The following is a 14,896-nucleotide window of genomic DNA, read 5'->3' on the forward strand; positions in this document are numbered from 1 at the left end:
CTTCAACTCTCCCATGTTAACTTCAACAATTAGCATTAATTAGCAGTTAACTTCAACATAAGCAGCATGATAGCACAACTAAGGTATAAGTTTAAAGGAGCTGGCAGGCAGCCTTAAAAGTTATAATATTTGGTCAGTTTTATACCACTTACACTGGCATATTATAGCACAGGAGAAATTGCAACTAAATGATGCCACAGTAGCAACTGTTTCTAAAGAGAATGTTTATACTACTAGATTCAAAAGTGATGCAACAAAGTGTAATTGAACTCAATCCTAAATGCATGGTTCTGGCTCAGGTAATTTCTGAGGCTTGCCTCAGACTGTTGGTTCTTCGTTCAAAGAACTGCATTCCCCACACAATGGCCTGCTGTGGCTGATTCAAGTAATTGTAATAAGTCATGGCGTATCTGTTAGGATGAATTGTATGCAAATTCTGGTGATACATTTTGTTCTCTAGTTCACCTGTACTTAGTATTTATTTAATAGGATTCATAATCTTACAGGTTTCAAAGTATGGGCAGAGCCCATGGGTTCTCTAATACACTTTCAGGGGGTTAAAACTATTTTTATAATATTAACACATTATTTTCCTTTTACACCATGGGTAAAACTGCTGGCACCTTTCACAAATGAAGGCAGTGGCACCTACCTGTACAAGTAGTTTTCACTGCCCTCCCCACAATTAAAAAAAAAAATTCACCCTGGATGAAGCACTAACAATATTATTAAATTTGACCCTTAACTATTTATCTTAATATTCTGTGTAGCATTAAACACTTCTGGTGCACATTGAAATATGACAAAAATACTTGTGAGGCTGAGTGGTGAGCTGAACTAGCTGCTTTTATCATGGAAAATTTTTACTGGCAAGAACCACCAACAAACTGGTTATCCAGATCTGAATGTTTGGTAGCAGTCTCCTCATAAATAACAATTGACAGGATGTAGGAAAACTTGTATCTGCCTCTCATCCAAGCTTCCCCAAACTTAACACTTTCCTGGTAAGATCAGTGTTTCTCACAAATATAATATATAATGTGTTAACATTTTGAAGAGCTATGTAATGTAGTAAATCTGTCTTCCACATAACCAATGCATGAGGGTACAAATCATGCATGGGTAAGAGATCCATTCAAAATAAAGATAGACCAATGGATTTTAATACAACAGTATGAAAAGTTCACTTTTATAATTTCAGATTCCACATTTCAACTAAACCCAAGTATCTAAAAAGGATATTAAAATACTTTCCTAGTTACAAATCTGTGAAACCATACTTTCTTCATGTATTTCAACAAAAACATATAACAGATTGAATATAGAAGCATATGAGAATCCAGCAGTCTTCTGTTAAGACAAACTCTGAAGAAAGTTATTAAAAAATAGTACAATGCCAGCCACTCTCATCACTTGACCTTTGTTCTGGGACATACAGTTAATTTATAATTCTTTATGTTAACATGGAGTGAGTTTATTACTATTACATTTAAATGGATTTAATAATTTTTAAAATTTGTTTTAACTACTAATACAGTAAATATCAATAAATGCAACCCCATATAAACTAAAACTCTTTGGGACCTTCAATGATTTAAGAGTATAAAAGGATCCTAAAGAAAAAGTTTGAGAACCATTAGAGTGAGAATGTCTGCGTGACTAAATCAATTTACAGCAAAGTTAAGCGGCCCTACTCGGAGATCACCCGTTAGTCTTCTGCTGTTATACTGCCTATGTTGAAATAGTTGTCAACAAACATCACAGGTTTTGTACAAAGGCTGTATTTGGATATTAGGGAAGATCACTGAAAGCATGCTTACCTTCTGAGAAGTTTCCCAGTAATGTCTCCCCTTCCTCTATCCTGTTTCAGTTACATCGAAAAGTGCTAAGGACTCTTAGTACCCTTGGTTAATTGTTTTTAATCCCTTCTCCAAGACCATCATTCAGAGTCATGTTAGGAAATCCTTTAAAATACAGTTTATTACCAATTCATTCTACTACTTATTGTACAACACTTACTATTGTCTAGTCTTGAGCTAGGCATTTTGTGACTTAAACACAGTCTTGCAAAGAATTCTGAAAATTACTCAGGGAACAAGCTCAGAAGTTCATCTTGTTCAGGATTTGAACCCAAGTCAAAGCAGTTCCTCCTTCTACTCTAGCCCATTATAGAAGGCTTAAGTGGCAACTCAGTATTACAGCACAAGATTTTTTTGTTGTTCTTAAAAAAAACGTTTTAAAGTATGCTGTAAGTAAACCTTAAGTATTTTAATTTGGTTCTATTAGAGGAGGGAGGGAAGAAACTGAAGGTCTAGAACACATGTTGAGTCTGAAAAGAATAGGCTCACTAGGACCATTACTATTCTCCCTCTTAATTTTCATAATGATGAAAACAGGGAGCAGAGATCCAGCAGAAACAAAAGTGCAGCCAGATCCTGAATAGCAAGATGTCTTCACTAGGACAAACAAAAAAAGGGTGATTTTCCAGCTAATACTGTAATTTCCTATAGGAAAATAGGGTGGGAATTAAAGATAGGGAACGAAAAGAGGTTCTAAGTTAAAAAAAAAAAAAAAAAAGACCCTTCTGTGGCAATACAAGGCTAAGTAGGGGGCTCTCTAACTCTACGGATAATTAATAGTGAAATGAACTTAAAGTAATATTCTTAACCATCAGCCAAGAGTTGGATTCAAACACTGGTTTAAAAAAAGATCACCTTAAACTACCCATAATTTGGGGACCCTTACAATTTCATGGTGAGGAATAGCATGAACTACATGTTTCTATATGTTTATATCAAGTTAATATAATTTCATATCATGACCTTGTTCATTGAAGTAAAATGCTTAGATAAAACTTAAAAGTGCTACTTGGTTAATATGATGGAGATAGCTGAAATGTAGCCCGCTATAGTGTGCCTTATGCTATAAATGTGATATGTGTTTTCACATGTCCCGCTCCTCATTCCATTTCTGCTCTCATACCTCCCTACCCTTGGAATCCAATATGGAACTACCAAAACCATGGTTCCTTTGGTTTAAGTTTGAGAGGTATTTAATTAAAACTGCCATTCTACATGTTATTTCCACAGTCCAGTAATTTATTTTAAATTTGAGTATTTTCAAATTTCACAAACAAAACTGAAGAACAGCAATATTTTGTTTGAATTCTCTCTTCTGTACACTCAGTGATCTAAAACACCACAATATCCAACATACACAAACCTCAGGGAAGGGTTAGTAAATACACACAGATTGGAATCATGGTGCTCTTTGTTCTTGAATGGAATGGTCCCACAGAAAAAGCACAGGATACAGCACAACATAAGGGCACCTGTTACATATGGAGTGAGCAAAAACACACTAGCATTTTCTATATGCGTAATCAGGAAACCTGCATAGGTTAGAGGGCCTCTTATGCTCATTGAAAAGTCAGGCAAGTTGTCTGCAATGCATTTTCCCAATACTTTGGAGAGCACTGTGGTCCACTGTAGGATGTGCTGATAATGATTAGTGTTGTCTTTGTTGCATTGACAGTCTCGCATGGTCACATACCAATATTTTTGCTTTAGCTTTTCTTTGAATAAAAGAGATTTAAATGCATTTAGACAATACATATTGTAAGCTGTTTACATACACTAAATTTAAGAGCTTCAATATTAGAGTTTTTCTTAAACACTACAGAGTGCAAATCAGGTTCTTCACAACAGATTGAATATTAGGCAGTTCTTCAAAGAACAAAAGGGAAGAAAAAAAGCCCAGATGAATAAAACATTGAAACTATTCCCCTTTGAAAATAAATTCTAAAATGATGCGGAATGTGAAATAAGCTTTTACATAGGTGATCCAAGTTTATAGTTAGAAACAAAACGCAGTCCTTCATGAAATAAGGGTTACAAGAACATGTGCCTGTTTTCCTCTGTTATAAACTGAGAAGTGGGTAGAGACGATGTTTCAGTACGAAAATAGGCGACTACAGGATCAGCTTTCCGTTTCACATGCTGTACCCAAAGCCAGGCTGTGGCTGCCCATAGGGTGGTGCAGTATAACCATAGCCAAAAGGTGCCTGGGGAGGGACTGCAACACTGGGTCCTGCTGTCAGCATCAACTGGGGCTGACCTAAAGATGGAAAACAAAAAGGAGCGGGGGCGGGGCAAGGAGGCAGTAAAAATTGTTAGTATTGTAGGACTATCACACTCCAATCTCCCCTCTAGTAGCATAATCACAACTTTGAGTTTTGGGGAGCACTTCTGACTGCCACAATTTTGGCATGACAGTCACCCTAAGAAGGGTCCTGCCTATAAAGCCAACAAACAGTGCAGAACTAAGGGTCAGAACTGTGACAGTAGTTATGTTACTTCATATCACCTACAGCAATATGCACATGCATGCTTGACAGCAGGCAAGACATCTACTAATAAGCCTTTTTATAACATGGTGTTTGCACATTATATTTGGTGACAATATAATTAGCACAGGAAAACAATTGTTTAACAGACATGGTTTTAGCATAACTGAAATGTTAAAGTTATATTTAAATTTCTGATTTAAGCACATCGACATGATAATGAAACCTAATGCATTTGAGCAAAGAATCTAGTACTAATTTAGAGAAAGCAATTAAAAATAGCAAGACATATTCAAATATATATTAGGTATGAAATACATTAGAGCATACAACCTCTTTCATATATTCTGTTGCCCCTCTTAGGAAGTTTAAATAGTTGTTGACCACTTACAGAAAACAACCTATAGAGAAGCCGGCTTATTTAGAGGGAAAAGACACATAACAACTCTTCCCAACTGCCACAAAAGGACTCAATCCCCCACTGGAATGTAACCTAGACTAGAGCAAGATTTCTCCTAGCACAAGCTACCTTGTGTCGCCCCTTTTTGTGAATAACCAACAAAATTGTCTTTAGTGAGCGAATTCTTTTTGGAAACCAGCAGTTTATAAAAATCACTTCTAACCTTGATATTGACATTTGTCTTGAAATTTCAACCCCACTGTCAACTGCCTATGAGGCCTCTGCATTTAAACACCCTAAAGGCAAATCAAATTTAGTAGGTGCCCCCAAATTATTACACTCATTCTGTTTTGGTTCCTACTGTGTTTCCTATCTCAAATATGTGAAACATCTCGCTCCCGTCTCTAACAATCTATTTAAAGTTTATCTTTTCCAACTTTGTCAAAATTACCCTGATTCTCTAAATCCCCAAAGTCCTTTATATTTACAATATAAAGGAGGTAATGTCATAATAGATTTGAATATTATCATTTCCTTTAGCAGGATGAGATACAATGGTTAAAATTTTTTGTCTAAAGAACACTAACCTATACCCTTCAAATTCATTGTTCAAATGAATCTGTTCACCAAGAGTGAAATGGAAAAGGTAGTTCAGACGTAAATGTGTAAGAAGAAACTAAATTGCCTTACATATTAACTGAGAGTTTGAAGATCCTATCTCTCTAGAAAGTTCTCAAATGGAAACCCTATTCAGGTTCTCTGTCCAGTTATAATTTAAATAGAGGATGTATTCTTTACGTAAAGCAGGGGCGGGGAATGTCTGGCTCCCGGGACATATAGGCCCTTGAAATAATTTAGTCTGGTCCTACCAAGGCAATTACAGGCAAGACTAGAAATTCAATAAATCTAGGAGCTTTGTTCATAACAACATAAATTTATATTAGGTGAATTATATTAAACAAATGATGTTATAAATACCCACATGGCCCCCTGGCAGAAAAATGGTTCCCCATCCCTGATGTAAAAAGCATTCTAGCCCTGACTCGTTTGGCTCAGTGGATAGAGCGTCGGCCTGCGGACTGAAGGGTCCCAGGTTAGATTCCGGTCAAGGGCATGTACCTGGGTTGTGGGTGCATCCCCGGTGGGGTGTGTGCAGGAGGCAGCTGATCGATGTTTCTCTCTCATCGATGTTTCTAACTCTCTATCCTTCTCCCTTCCTCTTTGTGAAAAACCAATAAAATATATTAAAAAAAAAAAAAAAGCATTCTAAAGACAGCCTTGGCACTTCTGAAAATTGAATTCACCAATAATTCTTCTTCAGTAATTTATGAATAAGCAATCAACCAGTGACCAGGCAATAGAAAAACTGAGGTTATGATCTTAAGATTTTCGAGATTGTCTTTGCATTTAAGATTACCTGAGGGGATAAAATTAATGCCTGCTTTGAGACTGTTTTGGGGAGTAGGGTGGAATAACAGTAGAGAGAATTATTTCTTTACCAGTGAGCCTTTTGCATTTTAGAAGCTTATTATATTTCTATTTTGAGGTAGAATCCCTAAAGAATGAAACATTTATCTACTACATTTCTGTTAAGTTAAAAAGAGATAGAGATTACCATAAACAATAGGTTGCGTCTCTGTAGCTTGTTCTTCTTCTTTTCTCAGTGATTCTGAAGCATCTAATTTATCCACCTGGAGAAAAACAGGTAATGTTAATTAGCACCTCAAAAGTATTATAAACCTAGGTTTATGGCAGAAAGTGGAAAAGCCTTAGTTTGTTAAATTTTGTCAAAATAAAAAGACTAGAAAGAACATTCTCAGGCCCCCTCAAATTCAGTGGCAATGTTCATACTTCAGTCAAGATGATTTTCAGCACTGTCATTATAAACCCTCCAGAAGGAGGGATTTATAAATGCCATTAAAGCGCACGCCAGGCTAAAACTGGGCATGCTAGGTAGCAGCCAGCCTGAGGGAGGGAGATAATGAGAAGGAACCACTTTTACAAATGAAGATTAAAGCCTACCAAAGATAATAATGAACTCATGACTTGACAAGACTTCTTCCCCAAAGGAAATGGTATTCAAAAAAAGTAAAATGAGTCTAATGACTGGACAAATACTTATGCAGAATAAGCTACCTTTTGCCCAGTGTGCAGTTTCTGCTGATACTGATTATAGGTACAAACTGAAGTTTAAGACTCAAGTGGCTCCATATTTGATAATTTTAATATAAAGACAGGCTGCATGTTTTTATGCTCTATTTTCTACGAAGTAGCCTTTTAAGAGTTTTCTTCTTTTTTTTGCTTTTAATGAAGCCACAATAAATGGCCATTATATGCTAGCTACTCTAAATAAATGTGGATACTATCTGACAGAAATAAGACTGTAGAGGAGTCCATATGTGTTAATGAAAGGAGGGAGAACACATAGGTTCTTCACTAACTAGTTGTGTGACCTTGGCAAACCACTGCACTTAGCCTCCAAACATGTCCTTGTCTATAAGAGACAGCTGAGCGAGGTGATCTGTAAAGTGCCTCTAGGACTAACTCTGTGAAGAATTAGGAAGAATTCATCAGGACACTAGGACTAGGAAATCTCCACCGCACAACTTTCACTTGCCTTTTGAAATATACACTATATTTGTCTTTTAAACTATATTTAAAAGTCGGTATCTCAACCAAAGCATAACTACATTATATTTAAAGTAAAACTACACTTCAAATCTCAAAGTTATTACTACTAGTGGTTTTCAAAGTCATAAATGTGCAGTGAGATGGGGGAAAAGTGCAGGAAGAAACTTTTTATTAAATGTTCCTCAAAAAGGCAAATAGTGAAAAAAATCACTCACAAAAAAAGACATGCAAACATCAGTGAAAAAGCTATAAAGACTGCTAAAATGGTTAGAGCAGCCCTGATTTCTTTTTGAAATTATTTAAAATGGTGTCTTGGAGTCTTCAGATAGGCCACTAAGATTAGGATAATACTTCATATGTGTACTAACTTTTTAGTATCATAAATGTGGGTCTAGTCCATCCTACTATGTCAAGGAACAAAATATTAGAAAAGTAAGCTGAGGCAGACTCTAGACACCTTTAGATAAAATGTGGTTTCCCCACCCTAGGAAGTTGGGTTAATTTGCTTTTGCATACATTTTCCTGTTTTATACCCTAAGTGTTCATCTGTTATAAATTACCAAATGTCAAATTAAAGACCACTATCGAGTATAAATACCATGAAAAATACCCACAGTTTGGTATTCAAACTTACAACAAAAATTATTACAGCTGTATACTTTAAAGTATGGTATGTGCCACCAAGGGTCAGATGGGGTTCTGCTAACCTAAACAGTATCCAAGCTAAAGAGGTTGTGCAAAAAAATACATGGATGAGTGTACATTAATAACTTCTAAGAAGAAAAAAATTAAACAACAAAAAACCCACCACTGCATAATACATTTCCAGACTTTCAAGGAAAAGAATCTAAAGTGGACGCATGTTTAAAAGTTAATGTCTGAGTCAGATGTTGGAGACAGAGACCTATTACAGAAGTACATGTAGACTTAGAAGAACTAGCAATATCACCATGCCCAGGCACAGACACAGGCAGGCTGGGCATGGGGGGGGGGGGGGGGGGGCACACAAAAAATAAGAACTCTGAAGGAACAGCACCAAGCTAAGCAAAAAATTTTTGATTTTTCTATATAATAGGACAGCCTCTGGCACAGCAACATCCAATTTTTTATTCCATAGACCCAATTTAGATTGCTCAAAAAAGAAAAAGCAGAGAAGGCTGTTATGAACACAAGCTTTTGTTAAGAGCTGTAACAAAAGTTTCTGATCCTTGGATTTAAAAAGAAAAATTTCAGGTAAGCATGTCACTGAGTTCCACCTGTACTATTGAAAATTCACTGTAATGTAAAAGGCTTTTCCACAGAGACTGCAATATGCTGCAGAGAAAAGTTAACATGCAGTCAGTTATTTTGGTGTATGTGTGCATGAAAAAAAGGCAAAAGTACTGAAGCAAGAAGTGAGATCTGAAGATGACTTGCTATACAGGCTCTCAAGAAACACACACAGCCCACAGCAATGCTTTAAGAGTTTCAAAAGTAGTATGATGTAATTGCAATGACTGTTGTACATGCTTGATTTAAAACAATGCATAACACTGCAGTTCAATTACCTGTTTTTCACACACACGCTTTCTAACTGCCTTGCTTACTAGCTGCTGAAGGGCCTCACACAATGCATTTTACTCAGGTTTGCCCTAAGTTCCAATGGTGACTCCAGTTTGGTTCAACATAATTCCAACGCATTGTCCCCCAGCCAAATTCATTCAAATTTGTTTCAACTCTATCTTCCCACCCTTTTCTTACCACAATTTGATATCAGACATAAGTTTGTAAATTGGTTTCATTTATATTGTAATGGTGACAAGCCAATTAAGGAAGCAGCAACCAAAAGGTGCCTAAATTTACCATGGATAAACCAACAGATGAATAAGAGAGCAAACTTGAGGTGGCTTCAGAGGCGTGCCTTATTGCAAAACATAGAAGTTAATATTGCTTTGTTATATATAGAAATAATCCATGTTGCTAGCAGCAATTAGAGCAAGCTACTCTCATAATTAAAAAGTTTTGAGTCCTCTTGAAAATGGACTAGCACCATAAGAACTGGACACCTGGAGAAACATGAGGAAAGTCTCTTCGGAAGCAGCTAGTATCTCTTGTATCTACTTTCAGCAAAAAATTAGTAAGAATCAAGAGATCAGAAACTGGATCACAGTCCTTCAATACCAAAAAAAATCCCAAAAAGCCTTTTAGGGCATGTATATACAGATATAAATTCAGCGACTGTCAGGCAAGCTCACAAAATAAAACCAGAGGCTGTTTAAATTTATTTAGAGTATTAAGAGAATCCTATTATGGTCCAGATACCCTGACAGGGAAGAGAAATTTCCTGAAACTTTGAAATTAATATGGAAACTCACCATGCTCAGTTTTTAATAATTATTTAAGAGAGACTGTGAACCAACTACTGATTAGCCTCCTGCCCTTCCTAAAGCCTATTAGCCGATTAGTACCAAACATCTACTAACGTCCTACAACTCTATTATAGTTATGTTTCAAGGGACTTGCAGAGGCTTTAGTGAAAATTTATTGGGGGGGAAAAAGCAGCAGCAGCAGTGTAGAAAAGGAAGGAAAAAATCATGCAAATTCCTTAGACTTAGTCCTCCAGACTTAAAGATGGAAAAGAATCAACTTTCACCTTTTCCTTTATTGCATCAACCTGCAAAGGAATTCAGAAGGTGCAGCTTAGAAAAAAATCAAATTCCATATTGAGCATAAAAAGGTAGAATCAGCAACAAAGGTTTAGGGGAGAAACATCTAACCACTAAAAAAGGTATGAGAATAGTGAAAATAAAGGGCATACTGTAAGCAAAATTTAGAATATATATATATTTTTAACTTCAGAGCTTACTGCAGAAGAATTTATGCTGGAGTCAGTGTGAAAGAAAGCAGCTTAATCGCTAGTAAAATTTACAGCACTTTGGTTAACAGCAGCTTAGGGCCAGGTCTCACAAGTTGGCATTATGCATAAGAAAAGAATTCTCATCTATGGCTAAGATACCCTGGACTTATACACAGAAAGTGTTAATTCTTAAAATATTATTACTGAACATAATGGTATCTACTTAGATGGTAGCCTAAGGAAATACTCAGTATACTGGGGGCTGTTAGTAGTGCTATTTCCCCCCTTTAAACAGGCATGCTGAAGAGATCAGATGTGAAACAGGTTTTAATAAGCATGTTTTCTCTAATGAAATGGACCCTTTAAGATCATTTTTAAATGTTTGACAGCAAAAAAGCTAGTAACTGTTGAAGATAGGGTGAATAAAAATATCTAACATCAAAACAGGACACTAAGACGAATAAGTGACTTTTATAAGATTATATCCCCAGCTTGTTTAATGCACTTTTAGGAAACATGTCATTACTTGTTAACCTCCTATGATATTTTAAAATTAGGGGTTAAACTATCAAAATATTGAGAAGATTAACAGATGTTAAGAATACAGGTGTAGCTTCCCCAGGGAAACACGCATACACATTAAAGTCAAGAACCAACTGAATAAAGGGAACCTATACTACTATTTCTAGAATCTGAATAGTAAGAACTGATCTAAGATATTTTGAAAAAAATTTTTTAATGTTTTAAAAAAACTAACACGCAATGTAGAAGTAATACTATTTATCTTCAGAAATACATTGAGGATAAACCTTCTGGCAAGTTATGATTTGAGTTTCCTTTTCCATGCAATGTCATTTGTCAAAAATTAAAAATTTATGGAGAACAGGAATATTTTTGAATCAACTAAATAACTTACTTTTACTAGAGAAAAAACATTAAAAAAAATAAGTCTGCACATGGAGTTTTACATATTCAAGATAATTAGTTCTGAATATACCCAGAGGTGCCATTACCTTTGTCAAATATTCCTTCATGACCTGGATGAAATAGGGCATGGCAAAATCCATGATATTGTGCCTCCAGGCAGTTTCCAGGACAACATCTGGCCTTAAAAGATCATAACAGGTAAAGAGACAAGCTCCAAAGCACTCTCTTTTTTCTTCCTGCAAAAACCACTGTAGGAGTTCTTCAGCCAACTCAGTATCTTTAGATTCAGAGGCATACTGCATTGCATCCTATTCAAACGAAAGGATGAAAGTCAAACATTAAACTCAAATATACTGAAACCGGTAAATCAAACAATACAAAGGGGGGGGGGTGGCGGCGGGTGGGGGTGGGGGTGGAGGGGGGGGGGGTGGAGTCCCAGTAATATAATTTAAAGATTTGTTGAAAGAAAAGGAATAGATGGATAAAGCATTCTCTCTTTTTTTTTTTTTTTTTTTTAAAGAGAGAGCTTTGAAATAAAAATAAGGTATAGCCCTAGAATAAAGAAATTCACTTAACTATGATCTCCTCAAATGGGGGCTTAAAGGTAATTCTCATATTCATAAGCTAATACTTTTAAAGACCATAATCACTTGTAGTATACCACGTTAGGGTTAACACAGATCATCCAGAAGTTGGTTTAATGGCCCTGCCCCCACCAACTTCATCCACCTTGTACAGACTATCTTTCTTGCACAGCTCTACACTCTGTTTCCAGCGATTGTTGCCTTTGAAGAGATAAGCAGCAATTCTCCTGAACTCAATGAGTTCATGTTTTTCCAAACGCTGAGCAAGTGAGATATTGTCAAAGTTGTCGTAAGCGTCTATTGATGTTCGCAGAGCCTTAAAAAAAGAAAAGCCATCCAAATTCCAAATCAGTGTTCCATTCTGGTTTTAATTTTATGTTCCATCATTTTTTATCAATGAGCCATTATGTACATAACTGACTGTATATGACATGATCAATGGACATGTACGTATGATGACGACCAGTGAACCATTATTAAAATATAACAGCCTAGACTCAAGCATCAAATCACAAAGTTGTAATCTAATAAATAAGCATCAAGGTTCTCCAATATAATTATGTAACAAAGACCTCGAAGATACTGTAAAATTTCTAAAGGTGCAATTTTCTCCAAGGTTTTCATATCAAGGACTAACATAAATGGTTATGAAATTCGGAAAGTTTATAATTTGAAGGGTAAGATTTTATGCTCTGAGGAAACTCCTGATACAACTCAACATGATAGTCAGTCATACAGAGGGGCATGGGCTCTGAGCCTAAAAGAAAAAAGAGCCCACTGAATATTAACTCTTAATTAATTTTGTTCTTGTGAAGCCTTTCACAAGGGCAAGTTTATTAAACAAATACTAATATGGTATTGGGCAAGAAAAGCAGTGAATAAATACAGTTAATACCAAGTAAGTTTTAAGGATTAGTTAAGAGATCAAAGACTTTTCAACCCTATCTATAATATGCTTAGGGATAAAGTAACCATAATTTTTTTCTAAAGAGAGATAAGGATTTAAGCAAAATTCTGCAAACTTGGCATTTCATCAGGGGGAAGTCAGATTTATTAATCCTGAATACCTCTTTAAATTTAAATCGTAGGCATATAAATACCTACTATTTAAAAGTCTACGGATAATGGCCTCTTTTTATTTTTTAACTGCAAAACATATCAATTTACAACCTAATTATAACCTGAGTTTTGAGAATATATGCAAGAATCAAAAGGTTTTACCTGATAATCTTCTTCTGTAATAAAAAGGTTGTTCAGTGATTCATTCACAGATTTGTTGTTGTGGTTCTGAACTGAACGCAAATATGGTTTCACCAGGGGTAGCTGTTTAACCTTTAAAATAAAGAGTTTTTTACAAATGTAGCACATGGTTAAAGTTCCATGGACAAAAACTATTCAAGTATGTCTTAGATCCTTGTTATAATATCTTGAAGTTTTAAAAAATAATTACCTTGCTGAAATAATTGACTGCACGAGTATGATCCAACCGTGGAGACAGCACCATCAGCAAATCATTTAACAACAGAGGCTTGAATTCTAAGTAGAACTGTATTGCTCTGTAGTATAATTCCACATTGGCAACCTCAAATGGGAAAAATCCATACATAAGTCAGAATTACTTCCTAATGAGCTTACTCATTTTAAAGCTTTTGTTTTGTTTTCTGAAGAAGGTACATACCTTGGTAATGATATCTTTGAACTGCCCTTCTTTCCATGCATCAGTGGGATGATTCATCATGGTAATTATGGCATTATCATATTCTTCATACTTGTCATACAAAAACACCAATTCCGCCCAAAGATGAGCTTGTTCTGCAGCTCTTAGCACCTATGTAAGAAAGATTTAATTGCTTTAAATATGAATCTTTAATTCTAGATAGTAGTCCAAAAAGGGATGTTTTAAAATATTAGTTTTAGCTACAGAGTTGCTCCCAATGTTAAAGGCTGGTTACCTTAGGTATATTCACTCTGGACCAGAACAGCTCCAAGTGCTCCCTCATTTTTTGTGGCTTAAATTTAGAATATAGAATGGCTAATTCGGTGAACATCCCCATATGAGCTCGCTCAAGTCCCAGAGCTGCTTCCAACATTGTTATCAGTTCTTCAAAATATCCACGATCCTGAATAAGGAAGATCGGAAATTAAAGATAGGAATATCTGTGGCAAAAGAGCTCAATTAATATGAAAGACTGCTGTTCATTACCTGATAGTAGTTGATAAGTTCCTCTAATTCATCTGCATGTACTACAATATGGAGCCCACACATCTGAGCAAGACGGAATTCTTTCCCATCTACACAGGCAAAGCAGACCTACAATAAAAATTTCAAATATATGAACTCAAATGTAAACATGGCTGGTTATAAACATGGCTGGTTAATTCAATTCACAGTTTAAAGAGCATTTCTAAATAGCATCTTAATTCTTTACTCAAACAGGTGTTGAGATTACCTCTTTCCATGTTCGGGTACTGTTTGCTTTCCTAGCTCCATCAACAGCTGCCTGATATTCACCCAGGTGAACCAGGGTAGATGCCAAGCGTCCAAAATTGGAAACGTTGTTGTACAACAACTTAGCAGCATCATACATTTTTTCATCATAACAACGGTCACCAACCTGAAAAAAAAAAAAAAAGACAATCGATTTTCAGCGAGCCTAAACTCAATCCTTTCTCCAAAGCTGCAACTCAATGTAATAGTGAGAAACAATATTTTTCCTGTAAGATATTTTTTCCCTTGGAAATCTTCAGCTGTAATGTGTTGATCCTACTAAGCTAATGACGTTGCTCAACTACTTATCTTAACATTCTTAAAAAAAAAATATGAGTAAGAAACCTACTTGTTGGATATGAGCATTATTTGGCCCATTGATGAACTCTTCTAACTCTGCAAGGCGGTTTGTTTTAGCCAGTGCGAATATCAATTCTGTCTCCACATAGGACTCACGAGCCTTCTTACGGGCCATCTGCAAGTACTTTACCAGTTCTTCCCAGTTTCCTAGGTATAGGAAAAGAAAAAAGTAATACAAGCACTGACATCTTTTTTTTTTTTTTTTTAAGCACTGACATCTTAACGTTTATCTTTTCACCCAAGTAAATGAGAACTACTTTTAATTTCCCTTTAAGGAAAACATTATAGACAATACCAAATATAAACAGTGAAATACATCTAGAAT

At 35.8% G+C, this 14,896-nt stretch overlaps 1 protein-coding gene across 2 annotated transcripts in view; it reads right to left on the bottom strand.

Annotated features, from left to right (window-relative positions):
- Positions 1 to 3,077: 3,077 nt before the first annotated feature.
- The window catches only part of CLTC (clathrin heavy chain), a 64,709-nt gene continuing 52,890 nt past the window's right edge, over positions 3,078 to 14,896 (bottom strand). The window contains exons 22-33 of one of the 2 annotated variants that reach the window (XM_081109038.1): positions 14,561 to 14,718; positions 14,174 to 14,338; positions 13,927 to 14,034; positions 13,676 to 13,843; positions 13,402 to 13,551; positions 13,174 to 13,305; positions 12,945 to 13,055; positions 11,869 to 12,039; positions 11,226 to 11,447; positions 10,009 to 10,029; positions 6,361 to 6,436; positions 3,078 to 4,116 (exon numbers count right to left, since the gene is read on the bottom strand). In XM_081109038.1, coding sequence (XP_080965164.1) covers positions 3,992 to 4,116; positions 6,361 to 6,436; positions 10,009 to 10,029; positions 11,226 to 11,447; positions 11,869 to 12,039; positions 12,945 to 13,055; positions 13,174 to 13,305; positions 13,402 to 13,551; positions 13,676 to 13,843; positions 13,927 to 14,034; positions 14,174 to 14,338; positions 14,561 to 14,718 — 1,607 coding nt within the window. In that variant the 3' untranslated portion in view covers positions 3,078 to 3,991. The remainder of the gene's footprint in view (positions 4,117 to 6,360; positions 6,437 to 10,008; positions 10,030 to 11,225; positions 11,448 to 11,868; positions 12,040 to 12,944; positions 13,056 to 13,173; positions 13,306 to 13,401; positions 13,552 to 13,675; positions 13,844 to 13,926; positions 14,035 to 14,173; positions 14,339 to 14,560; positions 14,719 to 14,896) is intronic. The other variant, XM_081109039.1, reaches the window with a different exon arrangement.

Source organism: Myotis nattereri, assembly GCF_964212035.1.
Source record: "Myotis nattereri genome assembly, chromosome: 16".
Lineage (NCBI taxonomy): Eukaryota > Metazoa > Chordata > Mammalia > Chiroptera > Vespertilionidae > Myotis > Myotis nattereri.